Below are 18,950 nucleotides of genomic sequence, written 5' to 3' on the forward strand. Positions count from 1 at the left end.
AGGACTCTTGGAAGTTTGTATGCCTGGCTCCTCTGAACTTTACCCCCTCCTCCTTTTCGCTCTGCTAATCTTGCTTTGCATCCTTTAACCTTAATAAATCATGGCCATGAGTGCGATGCATGCTGGGTCCCATAAGGCCTCCAGGTGAGTCACTCACCTGAGAGGATTATGGGCACCCCTGATAAAAGTACCTGCTCCCCAAACAATATGCGATTGACATGACTTTATTTTTTCCCAGTCAAAAAGAATGGAAGACGGAGAAGCCCACCTTGTTTCAGCTTCTCCTTATATAGAATCCCCTTCATCTGACCACAGGTCACAGTAAGTTCAGGAGACAGAAAATCCATACTTTTGTCTCTGGGAATTCTTGGGCCTGAAAGAGAACATATTTCCAATGTATCTCCTATAACCATGCCTTGTCTCTCCCCAGACATTTTGAGACCCTTCTCCTATAATTTAAAATGTATTGGGGTGATTTAGCCCATGAATTAGTTACACCTCAAAATCTTTTTTTTTTTTTTTTTTATGGCAGATTAGATGCATATGATGGTTTTCTCCACTCTTACCCTGTAGATGCTATACAAAAACCTCTGTGGAAGCAACTGCTTCCCAAAGTAGTTGGCCATCACCACCACTTCCACAATGACGTTCCTCCTGATGTTTTGAAGGGAATTTCTAGGCGTCCTATTGTTTTACAGCATGGGGATGAAGAATAAAATCTTGGACTTGAGTCTTATCTTCTCATCGAGGCATTTACTGGGGGAGTGGCACGTAGGCTGGCAGTGGGCGCCTGACGGGGCCAGTAGTGTCTGCCTTCCCACCTTGCTCTCCACTCTGCTCCCCTTCTTCTCTCCTTCATGTAGACTTTCTCTTTCAGCAAAAGGGAGGCTCAGAGGGCCTCCAGGAGAAACTGAAAATTGCTCAGGGTGAGGGCTTCTGCACAGCCTTTGAGTGGGGGCCAATACCGAAGCAGGTATTGATGATCTTAAGGTGGACGTCAGCAGCAGGAGCCAACGCTGAGGGAGATCCACAGCATCCATGGGCCATGCTAGATCCATACTCCCTGTTTGCTCTGGGATGGGGAGGACGGGTGGTCCATGGTCCTTCCAGAGTCCAGCTTAGAATAGGACATTAGAGCTGGGGTGGGCCAGGCAGGGCAGTCAGTCTATCCCTTTACGGATGGAGAGATGGAATGAGGCATAAAAGGTCAAATGACAGACTGAAGTCACACAGTCCAAGGAGGTATAAGAATGAGAACACAGGTCTTGTATTATGACCCAGGACCGCGCCCCTCTCCCCAAACCTCCCCCAGGAGAACCTGTGGTAAGAGAAGGGTCAGCTAAGTGTTGTGTGAATGATCCACTTGATACGTTTTTCTTTAAATTTCTCTCCTCAACAGCTATCAGTTCAGTTAAGGGAGCACTGTACAGGCCCAAGGAGGCCTGGGGTCTCCCAAAATATCAACCAACAAATCTGGGGTGGGTGCTATCCCTTCTGCCCTGTAGTCAGAGTTCCTTGAGGCTGACCCTTGGGACCCGTGGTACCCATGGATGGCAACAAAGGAAACAGATTTATCAGTCAGAACCCAGCCTACAGGATGAGAATTTAGATGCTTAATTGTTAAAAGTATATTAATGACTTCTTTTAACCTCTTTTTCGCCTTCTTTTCAAAGGTCCAAGGTTGACTGTCTTTTTTCCTGAGAAAGCAGAAAAATAACACAGAGTTTCCTTGCTTATAACATTGCTTAACAGTATTTTACAAAAATATCATTCAAATGTAACTTTTCAGGACCTGGTCTAATACATAAAGGAAGAGATCAGATGCCTAGATATTTACTGTCTGGTCCTTTTCGGTAAATCAGTTTTGTGGGCCATAGTCTCTGTTATAACTACTCAGTTCTGCTGCTGTAGCGTGAAAACAACCACAGACAATCTCTAAATGAACAGAGGGGGCCGTCTTCCAATAAAACTTTATTGCAAACCAGTCAGCAGGCTGGGTTTGGCCTGCAGTAAATAGTTTGCTGACTTCCGGCCTAGACTCAGTTACAAAGCTGATTCTTAACCGAGATGCATCCTATCTTTCTTTTACTAATACTCCAAGTAAATTTAAAGCAGTGTTTTACCTATTTCCCAAGCAACAAGGTGAGAATCATAATGAAATTGAACATATTATTGAGGGCTTACTGTGTACTAGGAACTATTCTTAGACTTTTGTCTCTATTAACTTACTTTATCATTAGGAAAGAAATCTATCAAACAGGTGCTAATATTATCCTCATTTTACACTAGAGGAAACATGCTCTGAGATGAAAACACAAATTTGATAAAGTTCTCCTTTGGTGAAAAGACAGATACCGATGGCAGTAATATAAGGTCCCAAGGCGGATCTGAGGATGGGCTCTCCAGCTCACACAGCTGCCACAAACAGACTTGAATGCAAATTTGTTGGGCTGAAATCACGGAGAAAATGATCAAGGACTTTAACACTAATGCAATGAAGACCACCCAAGGGGAATTTATAGAAATTGAGGCCAAAGACTGAAAGCTGTAGAGTTAGAGACTACACAAAAGAATTGACTTAAGGAATATTGTAAGAGATTTTATGTGTTGATGAAAAGCCCAACCCCACTGCTATTAGTTGATTTCAACTCATAGCAACCCTATAGGACAGAGTAGAACTGCCCCGTAGGGTTTCCAGCCCAGTAAATCCTTATGGAACCAGACTGCCTCATCTTTCTTCTGCGGAACAGCTGGGGATTTCGAACTGCCAAACTTTTGGTTAGCAGCTGAGTGTTTAAACCATTGCACAACCAGAACTCCTTATGTGTTGATTAAGTATGTCCAAAAGAAGAAAGAGTCACATCCTTGTGCATGTTGAGGTTGTTCATCACTCAAACACGCTTGGCTTTTGAAGTCAGGACCAAGTGTGTGCCCTTTCCTTGTAAAGTCCTATGTCCATCATTCTGTGCCCATGGTTGACATCAGGGGAGCTGCCTTGAGGAGAGCAGGTTGAAAAGGAAATCTTCAGACACTCATTCATGAGTGACATTTCCTTTGAGAAGATTATGACCAGATTAGGCTGGAAGGGAATCTTTCCTTCCAGCAAATGCAAAGAGGTCTTAAACCAGTCCAGTTGCCGCTAAGTTTTGACTCTGGCTCATGACGAGCCCATCTGTGTCAGAGTGCTCCATCGGTTTTTCATGGCTGATATTTTGGAAGCAGAGTGACAGGTCTTTCTTCCAAAGCACCTCTGAGTGGACTCAAGCCTCCAGCCTATCAGTTAGAAGTTGAGTGTGTTAACCATTTGTATGGCCATTGCATAGTGATTACTCTGAGAATTTTCTTTTAACCTCTTCAAGATCAAAATGGCCCCATGAGACATATATTGACGACAAGAGGAATTGTATTCCAAAAGTAAGCGTGTTCTACCCTGCAAGGTATTCCCTTGAGAAGGTTTATCTCAATAGTTTGGAGGTACATTGGGAGGTGAGATTGCCAAAGGCACATAAAGGAATCACGGGCTTGACTGTTGATACTACAGGCTTGAGAGAAACAAGTAAAATGGGAAAAATGTAGACCTTAAGGAAGTAGATAAAGTATTAATACTCCTTGCTCATCTCTCAGAGACTAGTTGCCACAGATTGAGCATTTTCTAGAACATGATTGGGCCAGGTGTGGTAGTGGGTGTGGCTTCCAGGACTAAGAGGCTATCCATACAGGTGTGGCTCTCTGTGGGACTGTCCTCTCCTATCACTTATGATGCTGCTGTTATAAGTGTGCCCAGAAAACTGGCCAACTCTGACCCTCTCTTCCCTGTGGACAGGGTCAGGCCCCTGTCCACGAAAGGACATGCAGGCATCCTGCTCTGTCTGCTCTGTCCTCTCCCATAAGGAGGTCAAACCAGAGTCCAGCCCTGACCATACTCGGTCTGTTCAGCAATGGCCATTACTGACACACACACATTCTCTTGCTTTCCACTGCTCTCTGTTGAAATTCTTCTGAGACTAGTGGGTGAGTTAGACTCACCTTCCATCAAGTCTACTGAGGGCAAATGACTTCAAGGAAAGAAAACAGTATTCACTGTCCTCAACCCAGCTGTTAGCAAGGCCAAATTTGGGCTGAAGAGCAGACCATCTGTAATACACTGCTGCTAAGCTTTCCTTTACAATGGTTCTTTGTATGCTGCGTGCTGCAGCACCTCTGGGGTCAGCGTCCAGGAAGTCCAGGAAGTAAAATGTCTGGACAAAGTAGGAGTTAACTATTCTTGGGTCCACTAGCCTTAAAACCCAAAATCCTAAATCCATTGTCACTGAGTTGATTTCAACTCCTGGTGACCCACTGGGTGTCAGAGTAGAACTGCTCCGTAGGGTTTCATGGTTGTAATCTTTAGGGAAGCCTATCCCCAGGCCTTTCTTCTGCAGCCGTACGGTGGGTTCAAACTGCCAACCCTTAGGTCACTACTTAGTGCAAACTCTTTGTGCCACCCAGGGACCTTCACCAGCCTTAATGTCTGTCCACCTGATAATACTAAAGCCTGACCTTCAGTCCTAGTACATAATAACACGGTCAGAAAACACTTTAAAGTTATGGAAATATTTTTGCTTATAGTTGGGACAAATAATTCTGGGTGAAAAAAGGTGTATCAGATGTTTGACTCTTCTGTTGCCTCAGAGTGTCAGCGGAAGCCCCAGTGTCCAAGAACAATGCAACGGGAGCCTGGTGTTCCTAGATCCTAAAAGCAAGGTGCTAGCCCTGCTGCACACCAACATGGTGGGGGATAGTGAGGATGGTTCCACCAGCATGAGCCCTCCCTACCTCCAGGCTTTATGAACGAGGCTACGTTTCATTGGAGAGAATTATCAGAACCTTTCTCTCAAGTGGGAAGGCTTTAAGAGATCCACCCAGGAGAAGGACCTCTGTCCTCGGGAATGGCAGAGAAAGAGAGACTATCAGATTCACCCTTGAGAAGTATGAAGGTGAAAGTCATGGTTAGAGGGGTCTGTGGGGGCAGGAAGGGTGGAGTTGGGGAATCAATGAAGCAGCATGATTCCTTGGCCTGGATGGGGGGACCCCGTGGATGGGAGCTGGATTAGATGCTCCTTCAGAAGTACGCCGTGAAGAGGACCCCATGGAACGTTGAGGTAACCACGGCAGAGGTGTGGACCTTCCGGCAGGACTATCCAATGTCTTCATTACCAGGCAAGTTGGCCACTGTCTACCAGTGAAGGATGGCCAAAACACACTGCTCCCTCTGTACTAAGAGATTCTAGAAAATAATTTCTTTGCAGTTTTGTGGCCAAAGTCTTAGACTAATTTTTTCTATGCTTTGGCACATTGGTCTATAAACTTGAGCCCAGGACTGGCTGACAGAGGGGTTGGGTCACAGGGGGCCACCCAACAGGAGATGGCCTCTGCTCCCCTGCTCACTTGCTTGCTGCAGTTTTCCTCCGCAGCAGCCTTCTTCTGGGCAAAAGTGGGGCTCATGGCCAATCTAGGATCATCACCAGGGGGGGAGCCTTTGCACCTCAGACTCTCCGTGCCGGGGACTGAGGAGCTTATTCCATAGAAACAGGCATAAAAAGTCGTTTTAAAAGAATTTCACTAAATGACCTGCTGTTCCTGCTTTTCTAGCCAGCAACGTTGGCGAATCCATTAAAACACTCCACAGGGGCTCCCTGTTCAACAGGCAGGAGACTGTGCAGGACCTTCCGAGTCCAGGGGCAGACCCTGAGTGGATGCTGGGATGGGCCTCCCAGGGCAGTCAGTCTACATCACTTCACTTCACACATGAGTGATAAGGAGCTTAGGGGGTATAGGTGATTTGTAATCAGCTGCTAACCCAAAGGCTGGTAGTTTGGATCCACTCAGCAGCTCTGGGGAAGACAGATCAGGCAATCTACTTCTGTAAAGATTACAGCCAAGAAAACTCTATGGAGAAGCTCTTTTCTGTTGCATGGAGTCACTGTGAGTTGGAATCGACTCATTAATAACACAGTGAGTACACTGAGGCAGAAGGTGAAGAAGCAACATGGCCAAGTCCACATCATCACCACTGGGCGGTGGGCAAGAGGGAGGTAAATACCTCGTATGTTATGAGGTTTACATTGGTTATGACTGTTTCCTGCCTGGAAAGCTATGGGTGCAACGGAGGCAGCCCTTCCCTGACCCCTGGACACCGGGGCCTGGCTGCAGATCCATCACCACATTCCTTGTTGGTGCTACTATCATCTTTCTCTCTCTGACACGTTTTGGAAATTGTCGGAATCTGATAGATTTCTCAATAGCTAGTATATCTCCGTAAAGTGATCAGGGAAATAGGTTTATTACTAAAACACTGAATAGAGCAGGAACATTTAAATGTTTCGATATTGAAAGCATATTCATATTTTCTTCTTTACCTCTTGGTCGGCCTCTTTTCGGCTTTTGGCTTCTTGGAGCTGAGTGATTTCTAGGTCTGCCTCTCATTCTCTCTGAGAAAATAGAAACACATGAAAACAAATGCTGCCAAAAAGTTGCGCTGCATATAACAATGCTTTCAAAAGTTCCATTTAAATCGAACTTTTCAAGAGTGCACTGCGTAAGGAAAAATATATAATCCACAGCACTGTGATTCTAAACCTTTTACAGTTAACCTAGGTTCATCCTAAATTTAATTTTGTTATAGCCTGACATTAATCCAAAGAAAGAATGTAAGACAATTTCATTTCTATCCCCAGGAACACTATGAAAGTAATAATGATGAGAGCTAACACTTGCTAAGTATTATTAAATGCTAGACATTATTTCAAGGAGCTCTGGTAGCATAGTGCCTAAGGCACTTGACTGCTCACCAGAAGGCTGGTGGTTCAAACCCACCAGCCACTCCTCGGAAGGAAGGTTGGGCAATCCTACTTCCGTAGTGATACTGCCTCGGAAACCCAAGGAGGGGTCGCTATGAGTCGGGGCCGACTTGATGGCAAACAACAACAACAACAACAAGACATTATTTCAAGACCTTTCCTCTACTTATTGATGAGATAAAAGACTTTTGCTATTTACAAAGAAAAAGCTGAAGCAAATGGAGAAAATTTAGACAAAAATTACAAAATTAAGTGAAGGATTGAAGATTTCCTTTGGTCGAGATGCAGCAATAAATGGCAGCATTGTAAGAACTTGGATTGCCCAAGAAGACTTGATGGACTTGATGATGTCTACACAGATGCGACATGTGACATCTTCTGAGCCCGCAGTGAAGGCTTTTGGGCTGAACATGGTAGTGAAAGTGATCAAAGGTCTTGTCCACCTAGGTCTGGACAAAAGTTTACGTTTTGGCCAATGGGATGTGAGCTTCTAGGTCTTTCTACTAAAATAAATGGCTAGATGAGCCCTCTGTCCACTTTGCCCACTCCCATTGGTTGGGAGACAAGGAGAACCAGACTGACCTCCTTGGACCTTGTGTTGGTTCTCTTGGGCTGCCGTAACAGAAAATACCACAAGTGGCTGGTCTTAACAAACGGGTTTATTCTCTTAAAGGTTAGGAGGCTAGAAGTCCAAGTTCAAAGCGCCAGCTCTAGCAGCTGGGTGAAAGCCCCTTGTCTTTGGGCTTCAGCTCTGCCTCTTGCTCCTGGGCCACTGGAGCTTCTCATAACTCAGACAGCTGCTGGTTGCTGAGGCTGACAAACCCAGGGTCAACAAGTAAAATGGCACAGTCCCAAAATTATCAAGCAACACAGCAGGCCAGTAATTCAAGTCCATCAACAGTCCCAAGCTCAGCAGAGAACATAGCAGACCACTGAGATAAAGACTTGGCCAAATGCAGGCTCCAGATATGCCAAAAGCTTGAGACCTTCCTCAAAGCTTTTTCTTATATGCTGGAAGCTGACCACATCCCTAAGGCTGTTCACAGTAGATTCCATCACAGAGTTGATTACCAGTCTCGTTGTGGGGAATAACTACATCCAGCTGCCCAGCCACTCAAAACGAGGCCCAGCCAAGTAGACACACAACCTAACTACCGCACACACAGAGATGGAAGCCAAGTTTTAAAGAAGGCAGATTCTTCCTACTACATTAGGCTGTTAGAAGAAAGATAAATTACTTGGTTTAAACCACTGTCCTGTTGGGTCTTTTTGTTGCAATGGCTTAGCCTCTAAATCATCCATTAGTTATGAAGCTTTTATAGCCCATAGAAGATTGTGGGGCTGCAGCAAAAATAGCATCTGGTTGAAGATCAGGGCCATAGTGAGTTTAAAGGAGTGAATCCTCACATTTCTTGCTTACCTTTATGGAGACCGGTTACTTTCTGTAAATCTCTTCTTTTTCCTCCTTCAAGCAAAGAACAAAAAACAGCCCTTTAGAACTATCAGTAAAGATTTATAAACTATATGCCAGAGGTGCCAGCAATGTTCGAGAAAGGTCCCTGGGTAGAGCTAATGGTTTGTGTGCAACTGCTAACCTAAAGGCTGGCAGTTCAAACCCTGCCAGAGGGACCTCAGAAGAAAAGTCCTGGCAATTTGCTTTCATTAAGATTATAGCGAAGAAAGCCCTGTGGAGGAGTTCTACTCTGTAACACATGGAGTCGCCGTGAGTTGGAACTGATGGCAAATAATGACAACAACGATCTTCCAGAATTTATTTTGTGGAGCTAAATTCCAAGCTATCAACACACCATCTTGTCTGTCATCACACTGACAACAGAGCCAGTCATTTTCAGTATGCCTTCACATATTTACAGGAGGCTTTCCCATTCCCAGTCAAGGACATTTAAAAAGCAGCTGAAATCAAGCAAAGGAAGGGGAGTGTCAAGGGGGTAAGTGACACTAGAGCTCAGAAGTCATTCAAACAAAGCCAAACCCACTGTCATCGAGTTGAGTCTGATTCCCTTTGGTTTTCTGAAGCTGGAACTCTTTACAGAAGTAGACTGCCCTGTCTTCCTTCCACAGAGTGGCTGGAGGGTTTGAACTGCTGACTTTCTGGTTAATAGCCAAATGCCTTACCCACTACGTCACCAGAGATCCTTCAGAAGTCACTAGCAAAGTACAGTTCCTGGAATTCAGAGGCTTGCCTTGAAAAGTGAAAGCTATAGCCTATGTTTATACCAGCCAGAATTTAAGAAAGAAGTAGCACAAAAGAAAACCTGCAAAGAAAGGACGACAAATTTAGAAGAATAAAGGAGATTAGACATTTCAGAAATTAAAGGACATAGGTCAGAGAAATAAGAAAAGCAAACAAGGAAGTTTAAGAATAATTGAGAAAGATTAGAGAGGAAATAATCCATGGAATTTAGTGAGAAAAATCATTGGAGTTCATAAAGAAAAAAAATAAAAAATTATTGCTTCAATGTACATCTACCATAAGTAAGTCGATTTCACCTTGTAACAGAGAAAACTGACTCTAAGGAGTCAGCCATTGAACTACATTCCCACAGCGTTACGGGACTTCAAGGAGACAGAATCAAATGCGCAGCCAAGGCAAAAGGATCAAGTCATGTTCACCGGAGGGGAATCTTAGTGACTGTAGAATTTTCCACAGCGACATTCAACGACACAGGGAAGTGGAGAAGTAACTACAAATATCTTTTCAAGTAGAAAGAACACAGAGAAATAATTTTGAACATCAAAGTTCCAGGAATGTTGTTCCTAAGAGTCTTTGAGGAATGACTAGAGGACAAGCATCAGCAAACCAAGGCAGGACTGGAAAATTTTAGCAAAAAGGTCAGTGACTGAAATAAAAGGCGGGATTAGTGTGAGCAATTAGAATTCTAAACATACGTGCCCTGACAATATAGACATGATGAAAAAAAATGTGGGGGAAAGGAGATACATGGGTGATAGAGCAAGTTCTTGTCTATTTTGTTGGTAGGAGTTGATGGGTATTACTTTGACTGATTAGTGAGTCAATCTAGAGCGTAAATTATACTGCATCTGGAACGGATTTTCTGATCCTCACCAATTGCTCTGCAGGAGAAAAGGCCTGGCAGTCTGCTCCTGTAAAGATTATAGCCTAGGAAACCCTATGAGGCAGTTCTACTCTGTCCTAGAGGGTGGCTAGGGGTGAGATTCAATTTGATAGCAACAAAGTGCTAGAACAGCATCCCTGGGTGGGACAAACTGGTAAGAACTTTCAGTCACTAGTGACTGAAAGGGTGGTGATTCAAACCACCCAGAGATGCTTTGGAAGAAAGGTCTGGCAATCTGCTTCCGGGTCACAGCCTTTGAAACCCTATGGGAACAGTTTTCTGCACACATGGGGTCATCATGAATTAGAATCGACAGCCATTCGTTTGGTTTTGGTTTGCTTATTATCACCAAATAGTTAGATTTAATTCCAAGCATCTTTGGTTTTAGTGCACACCGTTGTTTTCTGAATATTTTGTTTTACCTTTTCTTGAATTCTCCATTCTGACTCACTGCTGATTACTTCCTCGAGGAATTCAGTTTTATAAATGTTGGTGAACTTCTGAGATGCTGCTAATCTGAAAAATATCTTTCTTTAACTGTGACAAATAAAACATAATTTGGTTGGGTATAGAAGTCAAAGATCATAGTCTTTGTTTTCTCCAGAACTCTATAAAGATGTTCCTCTGTCTCCCACTATGCTGTGATTCTGTTTCCCTTTCATTTGTAGGTTACCTTTTCTTTGCCTTTTCTAGTTAGATGCTTGCAAAGTTTTGTGTTTGCTTGTTCCTTGAATTCAGAAATTTAAGCAAGACAGATCTAGGCATGGATCTTTACTTCACCCTTGTGGTAGTTAAGGTTGTTGTCAACTTGGCTGGGCCTGGCTGAGTGGTTGGGCAGCTGGAGGTAGTTATTCTCCACGGTGAGATTGGTAACTAAGCCCGTGGTAACTAAGCTACTCAGCTGCTTTAGGGATGTGGTCTGCTTCCAGGATATAAGAAGCAACTTTGAAGAAGGTCACCAGCTGATGGCACGCTTAAACCCTGCATGTAGCCAAGTTGTTGTTCAGCAGCCTGCCATATTGCCCTACTGATCATGGGACTTTTAATGGACTTGAACTAATGACCTGCCACGTGGTTTGGTAATATCAGGACTGTGCCTTTTCACTTGTCGACCTTGGATCTGTCAGCCTCAGCAGCTAGCAGCTACCTGAGTGAAGAGATGCCTCTAGCGTCAGTGGGCCGGGGGCAAGAGGCTGAGCCTAAAGTTGAGGGGCTTTCACCCGGCCCCTGGAGCCTGGCACTTTGAACTTAAAGCCTCCAAACTGTAAGAGAATAAACTCCTGTTTGTTAAAGCCACTCCATTGGTGGTATATTCCTGTCAGAGCGGCACTAGGGAACCAGAGCAACAATTCACTTTGGCACTTCGTACGCCATCTTGATCTGAAGATTTAAGTGTTTATTTTTAAAGTATTTTAAAATTATTTCTTTGATTGTTGCTTGTTTATTATTTATCCTCAATTCGTTTTTTTTTTCTTTCTAGAATTTTTAGAAGCAGATATCATTCCTGGATCTGTTTTCCTTATTTATTTATTACTGTGATGAAAATATGCACACCCAAACATTAGCTAATGCAACAACTTCTACATTACAATACTATGACACCGATGACATTTTTTCACATTGGGCCACTGTTATTGCCATGCTTTTCCAAAACCACCACCATTAACATAAACTTATGGTCTCTCAAGCAAAAAACTCTCCTTTCCCTCTCCCTACCATCTCTGGTAACCATTAATAATCTTTGATTTCTACATATTTGTTTATTTCATAAGAGTGAGGTCATATAATATTTGGCCATTTGTGATGGACTTATTTTGGTCAGCATGAAATTTTAAAAGTTCATCCAAGTTGTGGCTATATTTTTTCTCTCTCTTGGAGTTTTTTCCCCCTAACATTTTGTGGAAATCACTCAAGTTGATTTTCAAAATCACTATTTTAATTCTCAGCAATTTCAAAAGCAACATTCTGTTATTGTCTCGCAGTTGAATACCTTCTTTATGCTCCCTGAGGCCGTTCATCAGACTTTGTCTTTTTTAAGTTCTGTTCTGTGCATTATTTCACCTTCAGCAACCACAATTACATGCGGTTGTCGTTGTTAGGTGCTGTCTTGCTGGCTCTGACTCATCGTGGGCCTATGTACAACAGAATGAAACACTATCTGGTCCTGTGCCATTCTTACAACAGCTGCGCTTCTAAGCCCATTGTTACAGCCACTGTGTCGATTACAGCCACTGTGTCGATTACAACCACTGTGTCGATTACAGCCACTGTGTCGATTCCGCTCCTTGACAGTCTTCCCCTTTATCTCTGAACCTGTCCTTCACCCACGTGATGTCCTTCTTCAGGGAGTGCTGCCTTGAGGTAGCATGACCAAAGCACGAAAGATGAAGTCTGGCCTTTCTTGCTTCTGAGGAGCATTCCGGCTGCACTTCCACCACAGATTTGTTCATTCTTTTCGCAGTCCAGGGCACATTCAATATTCTCTGACAACACCATGATTCAAATGCATTAATTCTTTTATGGGCTTTCTTATTCATTGTCCAGCTTTCACATGCATATAAAGCTACTGAAAAGACAGTGGCCTGGGTCACGAGTGCATCTTAGTCTTCAAAGTGATATCTTTGCTCTTCAGCACTTTAAAGAGGTCCCTTGCAGAGCATTTGCTCCATACGATATGACATCTGATTTCCTGACTGCTGCTTCCATGGGTGTTGATTGTGGATACAAGTAAAATAAAATCACTGACAACTTTCAATCTTTTCTCCATTTATCATGATGTTTACTGATCCAGTTGTGAGGATTTTCATTTTGTTTAAGAAAATGAAAGCAATTACATAATTTCCCCTAATTTCTGTTTTTGTTCAGTCATCGAACAAATATTTATTAAGCAGAGCTCTGGTAGCATAGTGGCTAAAGCACTTGACTGCTAACCAGAAGGCTGGCAGTTCATACCCACCAGCCACTCCTCGGAAGGAAGGTTGGGCAATCCTACTTCCGTAGTGATACTGCCTCGGAAACCCAAGGAGGGGTCGCTATGAGTCGGGGCCGACTCGACGGCACATAACAACAACAACAACAATGTGCAGGTGCATCAGTTTGTTGTATGTGGTGGCTCGAGTGTTGCTGTGATACTGGAAGCCATGCTACTGATATTTCAAATAGTAGCAAGTCACCCATGTTGGACAGGTTTCAGGAGAGCTTCCTAAGACAGATTAGAAGAAAGCCCTTACAACCTACTTCTGAAAATGAATCACTGAAAACCTTATAGATCACAACAGAATACTGTCTGATATAGGGCCAGAAGATCAGCCTAGTAGGATGGCAGGCGCTCAAAATACACAGTAGCTTCAACAATGGACAGCAGTAGGACCAGGCAGCATTTCGTTCTGTTGTCCTCAGGTCACCATGAGTTGCAGCTGACTCGACAATAGCTGACAAGCACATGTGCCAAGTGCTGTTCTGGGCCTTGAGTCGATGGAGGTAAAGTCCCTGCTGACATGAAGTCTGTGCACGCACCATCTTCAGTGCTCCTCAGATGCCTGTTAGTTAGCACCAAAGGTTCTCCCTCATCTGTCTCATATAAGCCATGGCATGGCACTCGTGAATAAATGGAAGACGTTAGGAATAATTTAGTATGTGAGGCTGTGCCAACCAGCTGCTCTGTGGAAGAAAAATGGGGCAATTTGCTTCTGTAAAGATTGAAAACCCAATGAGGGTTGCTGAGTTGGAATCGATTTGATGGCAGTGACTGAGGGTGTGCTAAATTTTTCTGTGTTGCCTAAAAGTTCTATAAGGCTGCCTTGTTTATTAGGCCCATGGTTGTTGACAAAGTTATCAAGACAAAGAGAACAGCTTATCTTTTCCTCCTGGGGAAGAGGGCTTTGGTGAACATTCAGTTGGTTTCACACAGGTCAAGTGTTGTTCACGGGAAGGTTTTGGCAAGTGCATGAACATCTTCAGGATAAGTAGAAGCGGGCCTATGTGAGACGACTATCAGAATGATGTCTATCATTTTACTCCAAGATGCAGAACGTGCTTGTCTCTTTACCAAGACACATATTTTTACAATTGAGATTATAACAAAAATTCATAAAACCCTAGAGATTCAGCAATACCTTCACTGGCCACGTTACTCAAAAGGAATTCTGAGAAAAATAAGCTGGCCAGAGTTTGCACAGAAGCTGGACCAATGTATCTGGATGCTCTGGGCATCTCAGGGAGATTTTGTTTCTGATTTAATTTGTATGTTCATTGCTAAATTGTAGTTTGCCTCTCATAAACATGACCTAATTTTTGTCTTATTTGTCTTAAATTTGGCCTTGACCACCTCTGAGCTGGGTCCAAGACTGAGTGAGATTGTTAATCTACTCTCCTCCCATTGGACACACTGACCTAATTATGACCACTGGGATCACCAGTGGACTCATCTAGTAAATATCCAGGTGGTTGTGGATCACTTCCCTGTTCGACGGGGCTGCCTGGTTTGGTTTCTGAGGCTCAGTTGTCAGGGGAAGAAGATTCACTATAGAATAGTAAGCCAGAGTTTGAATGAAAAAATGACCAGCCATGAAACCTAGTTCGTGTTACTCTTCTCTTGACTATGACCACTCTAAGATAAATAAAAAGCCCAATCTTGGATGCATCCCCATGCAAAGGCTTAATTGTTTCTAATGCAGTGTCTGTTCTCACCTGCCATTCAGCACCGAGGGAGGACTTCCCATGATGCTCCCTCTCCTTGGGGCAGTATGAGAAGCAGACAGCTGGAGGAGGAAAGCTCTCTAAACATGTGGGGTCTGACACTGGTCTAACCTTGCAGAATTAGTTCTTCTCTGTTCCATCTAGGGTACTCACACTGCTTTAACTTCTAATGTTGCTGGATTGTGGGGCTATGTTAACAAGTATGTGTGTCACTGGGAGCCAGTGTTGTGGCCATACTTGGGGCTATATTGAATGGGATCCTTGCCTCTCTGCCTGTGTGTGAAAATTAGAGTTTTACAAGAGGAAACTCTGGGTTCACCGCCTTATCCTGTGGAAGGAGGGAATGCTACTCAACTTTGGTGACCTCAGCTGTAGCCAGCAAGATTCTGCTCTACTGTCAGCTTGGGCCCAAGCTGGCCAAGGTCCTCCAAAAGCTGGCCTCTCTGCTGAAGTCTTCCCCACCCCCATTTGGAGGGAGCCCTCTATTGTCCCCAAATCTGTCTCTTCATACCATTCCACCAAATTCTCCATCTTACTCGAGTAATTATGGGCAGCTTTGATCCATTAATTTGGATATCCTCACCCAAAATGGGTACCTTGAAGGACGACTGCATTTTAGCAGTCTTTGACATAGATGTTAAAGAAAGGAAGACTGGGCAATCTACTTCTGTAGAGATACTGCCTCAGAAACCCAAGAAGGGGTCACTATGAGTTGGAACCGACTCGACGGCAGTGAGTCAGTTTTGGTAATATAGGTGTGGCCTGATTTACAAGGAACAAAAAGTCGAGGATTAGGAGTTTGAAATGGATCAGTAGAACAATGAAAAGGGAAATGTGATGAGACCTGTAAGAATGAGATCTGGTAAATGTGAAGCATAGAAAGAGGGGTCATCAGTATTTTGAAATAAAAGAAGAAAATACGTAGAAAGTATTTTAATGATGCTGGGAATTCTGATTTACCTATAAGGAATAGTAATACTTATAAAATATCATACAAGCTATCGTCTTGAGAAAAAAAATATCATAACCATTCTTAACTAAATACTGACCAAATCATACACATTGTGTCCTTAGGAGAAGATAAAGACCAGGATGTCTGAAAATAAGAGAAGAGATCCTAAGCTGACTCAGATTTAAGCAGCAAGGATGGGAGGCTTAGAAAAATCTACATGTCTTTAGTCACAGCCTCTTCAGCCCTTCATTTCTGCCAATTAAACTGAGCTCCGTGGGTCGGCTTCCTTGTAAGGTTAACTAATAAAATTCTGGAACTCAGATTTTAAAAATGTAAGTCTTCATAGCTAACATCAGGAATTACAGAAAGAGAGAAGGACAGTCTTCTCAACCCACTGTAGAAGGAGCAAGAACATTCTGTGCCATAAAATTAATAGGAAGAATCTGGTGTGACAAAGTGTTGAACTGGGCATTTTAGGGAAGGTAAGTTTCAATCTCCCTTAAACTATGGAGATTGATTATACACTCATAACCGTTACCTATTTGTTCCATTCTCTGTTAACATAAATTTATCCTTGGAAGCATAAGCTGAACACAGGGGTCTTATAATCCTCCCTCAAATTAGAAAGTATTACTACTTCTCATGAAACCAATTTTCAAGTAATTCTCATAGCTTACATTACATGATAATTTTGGAGTTCGGTCACAGTATTTTAAGTGACACCTGGATCCCTAAGCTGTGCCAGTGCTGTACTTGAAAGATTCTATGTTAAATCAGAAGAAGATGCTTGGCACTTGGTTCTTTTCCATGCAAGTAGGTACTAAAGCTGGACATTGAATAAAGAAGACCAAAGAAGAAGTGATGCCTTCGAATGGTGGTGCTGTCAAAGAACATGGACTATAGCATGTACTGCCAGAAGAATGGACACATCTGTCTTGGAAGAAGAACAGCCTGGATGCTCCTTATAAGCAAGGATGGTGACACTACCTCTCACATACTTTGGTCATATTATCAAGAGGGACCAGCCCCTGGGGAAGGATCTCATGCTTGGTAAAGCAGAAGGTCAGTGAAAAGAAAGATGACCTTCAATGAGATGAACTGACTCAGTGGTTGAAACAATGGACTCACACGTAGCAAGACTGTGAGGACGGCACAGGACCAGGCTGTGTTTTGGTCTATTGTACGTACAGTTTCTACGAGGCAAACCAATTCGCTGGCACGTAACAACAAAGGTAATAAAGTGACTACATAATACTTATTTAAACAAAGATTTTGGAAGTCCTGTCTCATTTAAATTAGCTTCAGCTACGAAGCAGTGTAGGGGAAAAAAGATATCACTCATAGTAACAACAACAACAACAACAACAACAACAACAAAAATATATATATATAACATATAAGAGTAAACTTTAAAAGAGTATAAGAAAATTCTAAAACTTAGTGGAGGACCATTCAATATGACATGGATAACCGGGAAAAATGTCTGTTCTCTCCAAATTAATCTTCAAATTAACCTTCAAATTCAATACAATCCTAATCACAGTTCCAATGGTCTTGGGGAGGGGTGATTCTAAGATTCACCCCCACTGAGTTCTCAGGGTGGCTCTCCCTCTGGACTCTCCCATCTCTTCTGTAGCCCCTTCTATTGCTAAAGAAAAAAAAAAAAAATGGTACCATACAGGAAAGGGCACTAAGTGATCCAAGTAGCGATTTAAATCACAAGGCAACAGTGAAAGGAATCTTTTTAAAATTCCCACTTCACATATATACAAAGAGGTAAGTCTCATGTGGAGTACAGCTGCAGATTTTTAAAATGAGCAGGTGCTTCAAACATTCTAGAATCAAACAGACAGCAATATTTAAAAAATCTCCAGGTAGAAGTGGCCTTTGTAAATAGGATGCAAAATCCAAGAACCAGTGAGGAAAGGGCTGACAAGAGTTGTCCACCTACAAATTCAAAAGTTCTCTAATACAAAAGAGTCCATTAAAACCCTAAAGTAAAAACAACTCATGGAACAAATATTGGCAACATATATGACCAAGATTTCCCACACTCATTCAGCATAGTTAGAAAAGACAACCAGCACAACAGAAAACAAGGACCAGGCACACTGTGACAAAGAGAAGATCAGTAACAAACGAAAAATGTTCTCATACCAACAGAACAAAACTCAAAATCATAAAAAAAAAAAAAAAAAAAAAATCAGGTTTACTTGTCTGTTAGAGATGGTGAAACTCCGGAGACTATGACTCCTAGTCACCCTTTGGGCCTGGAATTGAACTTCTGTGGGTTCCAGTCAAACATCAGGTGGATACAAGGTGAATATTTATACCAGGTAGGTCCATTCCTTAGAACAATCAACCATGGGAGATCAAAAGGGCAGCGTTTGCACAGGGGGACAGCTCAGGGGGCAGGAATGGATAGGAAAGAAAGACACGGGGAAAAGGTAACCACAGGGAGGAAGTGGGAAGAGAGCTGTTACACTGTGGGGATTGCAGTCACTGTCATGAAACAAACTGTGTATGAACTGCTGTGTGGAAAATGAATTTGCTCTGTATACATTTACCCAAATCACAATTAAAAAAAAAAAAAAACCCGACCACACCAAAAATGAAAACTGCATATTAACAAAGCTTTGAAGTAAGACTTTCAATAGTTCAACTTCAAAATCATAAACATGTTATTATCTAGTTATACTAATTTGAAAAAACAAGAAAAGGAAAGGTATGAATAGACTTGTCTTGTTTAGTTATACAAAAATGAATTTCTAAATATGCTGTCACATCTATAGAATAATTCTAAAAAGGTATACACTAATGTTTATAAGCAACATATACTTTAAATCAGAATAAAAAGCAACATATATGTGCATTTTGAGAAAAATAAATGATTACTTTAGAAAGTATTCATTTCTTTCTTTTATGAAAGATTTAGAAACTAATGATAATAAAAGTTTAGAGTAAAGTATGTAGTGTAATATCAAAATAAATTAAATTCTTATTCACTCTTACTTCTTTTCCTGTGGCGTTTCCCCAAAATAAAATCGTTTCCAATATCCATGGCATCTAGAAAATAATAGGTGGTGGTGAGGGAACTACAGTTTATACAAAAAAGTTACGCATCTTTTGACATTCATACTCTGGATGGTTTGAGTTCCTCATGATGTTCTGAGACTCATTCCCTTCTTGCGTTCTAAAGGACCCGGACAGGGACGGAACTGATCTCTGAGGATTCCTCACTTGTGCAATGGATAGAAACAGTAATCCTGTTCATTTTCAATTTCTTTTGTCAAGAATAATTAAGAACTTATTTACAAAGGTCTTAGGAAACACCTCATAAATCAAGAACATCCTGGAGGAAAT

General features: G+C 42.4%; 1 protein-coding gene across 1 annotated transcript in view; it reads right to left on the reverse strand.

Moving 5' to 3' along the window:
• The window catches only part of LOC103199567 (nuclear body protein SP140-like protein), an 80,505-nt gene that overhangs the window by 13,995 nt on the left and 47,560 nt on the right, over nt 1–18,950 (reverse strand). The window contains exons 12-15 of the mRNA XM_007943881.1: nt 5,428–5,491; nt 5,197–5,215; nt 1,650–1,697; nt 269–373 (exon numbers count right to left, since the gene is read on the reverse strand). Coding sequence (XP_007942072.1) covers nt 269–373; nt 1,650–1,697; nt 5,197–5,215; nt 5,428–5,491 — 236 coding nt within the window. The remainder of the gene's footprint in view (nt 1–268; nt 374–1,649; nt 1,698–5,196; nt 5,216–5,427; nt 5,492–18,950) is intronic.

Source organism: Orycteropus afer, unplaced genomic scaffold, assembly GCF_000298275.1.
Source record: "Orycteropus afer afer isolate SDZICR_OR568_19922 unplaced genomic scaffold, OryAfe1.0 scaffold00006, whole genome shotgun sequence".
Lineage (NCBI taxonomy): Eukaryota > Metazoa > Chordata > Mammalia > Tubulidentata > Orycteropodidae > Orycteropus > Orycteropus afer.